Source organism: Medicago truncatula, chromosome 7 (genome assembly GCF_003473485.1).
Source record: "Medicago truncatula cultivar Jemalong A17 chromosome 7, MtrunA17r5.0-ANR, whole genome shotgun sequence".
In the NCBI taxonomy this organism is placed as follows: domain Eukaryota; kingdom Viridiplantae; phylum Streptophyta; class Magnoliopsida; order Fabales; family Fabaceae; genus Medicago; species Medicago truncatula.
This window is the reverse complement of record NC_053048.1, coordinates 36707774-36714873: the sequence shown is the minus strand read 5'-3', so window position 1 is coordinate 36714873 and position 7100 is coordinate 36707774. Positions and strand designations below refer to the sequence as shown.

At 33.3% G+C, this 7100-nt stretch overlaps 1 protein-coding gene across 1 annotated transcript; it reads right to left on the bottom strand.

Annotated features, from left to right (window-relative positions):
* Positions 1-491: 491 nt before the first annotated feature.
* On the bottom strand, positions 492-3734 carry LOC11416893 (heavy metal-associated isoprenylated plant protein 39). The gene is made up of 3 exons (XM_003624039.4): positions 3367-3734; positions 2860-2935; positions 492-1137 (listed from the first exon to the last, which is right to left on the bottom strand). Exons 1-3 carry the CDS (start codon positions 3370-3372, stop codon positions 701-703), a joined length of 519 nt encoding a protein of 172 aa, XP_003624087.1. The 5' UTR covers positions 3373-3734; the 3' UTR covers positions 492-700.
* Positions 3735-7100: the final 3366 nt, after the last annotated feature.

Here is a 7100-nt window from a genome sequence, read left to right as displayed (position 1 = left end):
TAAACTAATTCCTTCAAAAAAAAAAAAATCACATAAAACTAATGTTAATTGACATACTCCCATAATTTTGAATATTTGTTTTGATACCACAAAATTTTGATTTTTTTTTTTCCTTCAAATTTTAGTTATGGCTATTATATTTCACTTGTAATACTTCCTCAACATTCTCACATAGTAAACTGTCATTTGGTAAAGAACATGGAATGAGAATTTAGAAGAAAATCTAGAATTCAAACTTAGAAACTAATATCATCATTAATTTACCAATATTTGTTTATTGAAAAATGTTCTCAACTATTAATAAAATGTGATTATTTTCATAATTTATAAGTTTAACCTTCTAGTTTCCATAAAAAGATAGCTTTCGTAATCTAAAGTTTGATAAATGCTAGGTAAAGTCTAAAAAATTATTCGAACTAGAATTCGAACTTGAGCAACAGTTTTCTTTTGTATAAAGAAAGCAAAGCACAAATTAATATTAGATTCAAAACAAATTCAAATAGATCAAAATTTTATTCCTTTCTCTACACATTACTTAATGTCTCAAAACAACTTAAGGAGGTGCATCACCAAATTATATACAAGCTAAGAGAGTTTTCTCTTCTTGGTGATGATCTCCTATATATAACTCATCAAAGAGAATTAATTCCATTACAAGTTGAGAAAGATTTACACATGTACTTTCTCTCATATTTTCCATTTAACAAATTACACAAGCATTTGGATTCTCTTCCATACTTTGAACATAGTAATATGTGGTCATGTGGGGATTATATGCCCTATAAGCCTTCACCATCTCTAAAACAGGATCAGGTGCTGGCTCTTTCTTTTTCTCCTCTTCTTTCTTTTCCCCTTCTTCTTTCTTCTCTTCCTTTTTCTCTTCTTCTTTCTTTGGTTCTTCCTTCTTTTCCCCTTCTTTCTTCTCTTCTTCCTTCTTTGCTTCTTCTTTCTTTTCTTCTTCTTTCTTTGGTTCTTCTTTCTTTGGCTCTTCTTTCTTCTCTGGCTCCTTTGCTGGTCCTACTGAGATTATATCTGCTTGCCAATATTTTCGAAGTTTGCTCACAATTTTTACCGGATCCACGGTTCCTACCACGGTTAATTTCTTCTCCTTCATGTCCATGGTGATGGCATCAATCCCTACATATCGTTGCACAAGTTGAACTTAAGTTATAAAATCATCTACGAAAAGTGCATGTTTGTAATGAGTTTAGCATAATCACGATGTATGACCTTAATTTTGATTTGAAGAAAAGTATCTTCAATGTTTAAACAAAAATACAATGTTACCATGATTTCATCGAACCACCATTGTTCTAAACATGCACTAAAACGTCAAATTTTACAGAGACAAAATAGATTTGTTGTGGTCAAATATTTCTTAGTCACCAATCTCATCTTTATCCAAGAGTTGAGTATAGTGACAATATAAATTTCTTATTGTGCACACAAGAACTTAATTCAAAGCTGATTTATTAAAAGTTGACCAATTAAAAAAGGTGTCACATTAAGTGAACTTAATTCAAAGTTGACAAAGCAAAAAGTTTAAAGCAGAATATATGGAATATTTGGTCAGCATTTTCATTGAATTGGATCTTGTGTCCAAATTATTTTAAATACATCAAATACACCTTCAGATCACTATTATAAACAAAAATTTACATTTTAGGTTCCTCAATTAATGAATCTAAAATGTTATTTTTGTTTATAAAAGTGACCAAAGTATATGTATATTCCAAATAAATTCGCAACTCAATTTACTTGAGTTTGTTTTTGACAAGAACTTAATTTACTTGATCATAAATCATCCTTACTCCTCAGTGAAGTCCTTGCAAGATTTATTTAATAGTGTAACAAAATATTACAAGCACTATACGACAGACAGACAGCACAGAATTTTTCATCAAAAATGGAAAATAAAATAGACAGCATAGAGTTTTATTTATCCAGATTATGTGAATCAAATACATAATAGTCTAAATGCTGACTACTGGTGTCAATTCTTGCTATAAATGCACCTATATATGAAATACATGAAAGTGGATGCATCATACATGTTCCTTTCAAATCACGAAAACTCATTTCATAACATTTTATTATAACCACTGGACAATTGTTATTTTATGACGTACTAACTGATAAGGTCGTTGTCAATTTTAGTAAAAAAAGTTACTATATATAATACCAAAAGTAAAACGCAATTAGCATATTTCCTCTACAAAAAAGTTACTATAATACCAAAAATAATTATATGTTTTTTTTACTCCTCTAAAAAAAATTATTTTTTTACTTTTAAAATAATTATATTTGTATTATCAAAGACACTGTATATTCAACAAGTATGAATGCCATAATTTTTATGATGAACTATGATATATATAAAAAATATATTAAAATAATATTTTGTATGATAATAAAATGTAAAGCCTACTTAGAGAATAGAGTGTCAAAGTTTGTCGAGTCTAGCGGAATGAGTTAGTCGCTCATAACGTGATGAATTAACATTCAAATATGAGTTGCAAGAAGTATTTACATTTAATCTTTGATTTTGTTTTGAATATAATTACTTTTAGCAGAGAGAATCCATCTATTAAAACAAAAAGAAGAGAATTATGCAAAATAAAAATAAAAATAGAGTCCTAACTTGATTAAAAAACAATATAGTTTGCATTGTAGATCAAATGTCACGTGTCAATGAATGATATTGGAGGTTTTGTCACCTACCACTAACGGGTTACCCATCAATTTATTCTCCTACAACCAGATCTCAAAATTTTATAACATTCCCTTGATTTGTATATTCTTAAAAAAATCATTAATTAGGTGTCACAACTATTATATTGTTGAACAATTATTTGGTACCTGAAAGTGTTGAGACTGTCTTCAAGGCCTTCTGCTTTGCCTTATCATCTTCCAAATCTAATTTGAGCACAAACTTCTGCAATCATATAATAAATCACATATATCGTGACTTGTTTAATTAGTCTTTAATTCAAATAATTTTCATGTAATAACAAAATAAATTTACATCACAAGACACAAAATTCAACATCTCAAACAAAACATAAAAAAGACACAAAATCAAAACCATCCAAATAAAGGTGACAAAGTTTAGAAACCAAAAATTCTCTAACAATTTTATAATTTAACCAACAAAAACCTATATCACTTTGCATCATAAAAAAATATACAGAACCATGATTATTAGGGTAAAGGTAAAGAGAGAAAACAAAGCATAGTTTAAGGAGAATCAGAAGTGAATATCCAAGGTTCTAGTCAAAGTTAAGAAAAGAATAACCCCTTTTAGAAAAAGAAAAATAAGAAAAACAAACAAAGAATAAAAAAGTATAGAAAGTTAGAATCATATACCTTCATTTATGTATCTCTATATGGGTGTATGCAGATGAGAGGTAGAGAAATGTGAAAATGAAAGAAGTTAGAAGGAAAAATAAAATATGGTAAGTAAGTTGAAATAAGAGAGAGGAGATAAGAGAGTATGTATGGTGCACGAAATCAAATAATGCTTTTGCTATGTTGAGAAAATAATGACACACACTTTAATACCGGAAAATGCGAATCAAAACAAGGTTTTGCAGAGTAGGAGAGAGAATGAAAAAGCTAGTGAGAGAAAATTAAACATGTTGTACGTAGGTACGTAGTAAAGGAGTAATGGAACAGGTGGAGAGAGTAATATAATATGAGAGACAGAGAGAGTAGTGAGATTGTCTACTCTACGTATGTAATAATAGTGATGATAATTAATAAAACAATCACTCTCTTGTTATGCAATAAAGCCACGTGAAGCTATGTTTTTGTTAAACAAGTTGGTCACCACAAGGTTAAACTAGGGTTGGTCGTTTTTTTCTCTCCATTTAATTGATCTAATTAATTGTCTCACGCATGTTTTGTTTGGATGGGGAGGAATTTAGGTATGGACCGAATTTAAGAAATTCAAAATGAAAAACTTTTATATAAAAAACAAAGTTTTGATCTTAAAAACTTAAATAAAGTTGAATGCATAATTTTTTAAACAATTATTTTTATTTTAAATTTCTCAGCATGTGCGATTTGGACACATATTAGCATTTGTCTTGTTTTATATAGATGAATGTATATGATGTTTTGCTTTAATAGGTTATTATATTTTTTCACTCACTTAATTGAGATTCGAATTTTGATTTCTCACATGATAGTTTAATCTATTCTAATAAACCAACCCACATTAAGGTCGTATTTGATGTACGGTAAAGAGAGCGGCCATTCATATGGTTCTAAGAAGTAAGTATAAAATTGGGGTCGAAAATAAACAATAAAATTAGGGCCTTGATTGAGGATAGTAATGATAATTTTTTGGCATTCATTGAGATTATAGTTGAATTTGATTTGATAAAGCAATATTATGTTAAACATATCCAAAGAAAATAAATTCATCATCACTACCTTGGTCCTCAAATTCATAACGAGTTTATTTCTCTTTTAGTCCATGTTGTTAGAACTTCAATGATAAGAATCATTAAAGTGGTAAAATATTTTTCCTGTAATCCTTAATTATACCTCATATATGAGACATCAAGAACAAGTGACTTTGATCATACGATGTATAAATGTGTCAAGTGATAAGATAAAAAATAGGAAAGTTTTTTCTTTGAAGTTCTTAGATGATACACTCGAGCTCAACTGAGTGGATGTGCAATCAACCACGAGTTCATGACAACTAGGTTGAATTATTGATTCTCGAGCTGATAAGATGATATGCATGTTAATTTGCACTTGAGACGGTGATCCCCTTGTTAGATCAAGCGATTATGTTGTGAAAGGGGTTTTGTTTCTTTAGTCGTGGATTCCTAGACTACTCCAAAGAGTGTAGAAAGGGAACTACTATCTAAGAAGACATGAAAATAAAGCAAAAGAAATTGATAAGAATATCATATGTAAAGATATATATGTTCCATCGATTTGATTTATGTGTTGAATAATTAAGCAATCTACACTAACATTAATTTTTTTTTTTTTTTGAAGTGAAAACAGCTTGCATTAGATCAAAGCTGGAACACAGCCATCATGATTACAAGACACGGCATTAACAGCCAAAAAAACAGAGGACAGAGGGCTATTAGGAGCTACCCCATGCCAGGTTCTATTACCCACAATCTTAGCCAAAGAAGCCAAATTATGAGCATCACCATTGTGATTTCTACTAACAAACATAACAGAAACATCTAACATAGTGGACATAAGGTCCCTACAGTCTTGGACTATGAGATTAATGGCTGCAAAAGTTGTTCTTCCATTGACAGCATTGACAACATTGCTTGCATCAGAGAAAAAAGAGGCAGAGGTAATGCCTTGTTCACTAGCAACTTGAATGGCCCATCTCATTCCCAACGCTTCAGCCGTAAGAGGATCCACAGATATGTTATCTCTTTTACACATGCTCAGGACTGTTTCACCTACCTGGTTTTTTACAATCAGGCCCCATCCTGTTGTTTCCCCAGTACCGCAGCCAGCATCCACAAAGATAGAGAACAAGGTTGAGTTTGATGGAGTTGGGGAGTTAACCTCTGCTCTTCTAGTACATCTTCTAGGATTGGCCTCATTATATTCATGGACAAAACTCATGGCCTCAGCAGCCAGCCGAGAAGGATTTAGAGGAAGCCCTTTAAATACTGATGAATTTCTTGCAGCCCAGAATTTCCACAAGAGAGTACAGAAAAACTGAACACCCAAAGAGTCTTTGCACGTGAGCCATTTCAGCAGCCAATCATGTAAATCAATCTGCCCTGGAATGTGGGAGCCAAGATGCGATGCAAACAGCGACAATTTAAAGAGATCACAGTTTAGGAACAAATGCTTCGCAGATTCAACCTCTCTATGGCACAGAGGACATTGAAGATCAAGAATGATACCTTTCTTTTGGAGATTTGTTCTGGTTGGCAGGATGTCTTTTGCAAGGCGCCACATGAAGTTTTTAACTTTGTTAGGGATAGGTGCACGCCAAATCTCTTTCCAAAGCTGATTTCTTTGCGGGCAAGATGGCCCTGGTTGCATTCTGGACTTTTCATCACAAAGGAGATGGTATGCCGAGCGGACCGAATACATTCCATCTTTCTCGCCCTTCCAAACCAGAGAATCTGGAGGGAGTCTAAAGGACAGGGGGATACTAACAATCTGTTGAGCTACATCCCTTTCAAAACAAGAGGATATGAGATCCCTATTCCATTGCTTTGTATCCTCATCTATTAAATCTGACACAAGGGCATCTGCATTTAGTGGAATGTCTGGGTTGTCAAATTCAAGACGGTGTGGTTCCTGAATCCATTTGTCCCCCCAAATCCGAACTTTCCTACCATTTCCAATCTTCCATAAACCCCCCTTATCAACCAACTCACGGGCACTAAGAATACTTCTCCAAGCAAAGCTCGGTTGATATCCTTCCTTTGCTGTCAAAAAATTGCCGTTTGGGTAGTATCTGCTCTTGAAGATTTTTTCCAGCAAGGATGTTTCACCTGAAACTAATCTCCAGCAATGTTTCCCTAAAAGGGCTTTATTGAACTCACCCATGCCTCTGAATCCCATACCGCCATCCACCTTAGCTTTGGAGAGTCGCTCCCAACTCATCCAATGAATTTTCCTCTGCTCATCGTTTGATCCCCACCAGAATTTTGCAAGCATAGAGTCAATCTCCTTACAGCATTCCACAGGCAGCCGGTAACAACTAAGGATGTAATTTGGAATTGCTTGCGCTACTGCCTTAATGAGGGTTTCTTTGCCAGCTCTTGATAAAAACCTCTCCTTCCATCCCTTAACCTTCTTCCACACTCGATCCATGACAACGGAAAAGATTACCTTCTTTGATCTTCCAAAAGGAATAGGAAAACCGAGGTATCTCGACTGAGCCTCTACTGCCGTTGCTCCCATCATATTGCAGATCATGTTTTTATCTTCTGAATGCACGTTTCGGCTAAAGGAGGCTTCAGACTTGTCAAGGTTCACAACCTGCCCCGAGGCTTGTTGGTAAGTTGCAAGGATGTTAAGAATTTTGGATGCTTCATGGGAATTTGCTCTGGAGAAAAGAAGGCTGTCATCTGCAAAGAATAAATGGG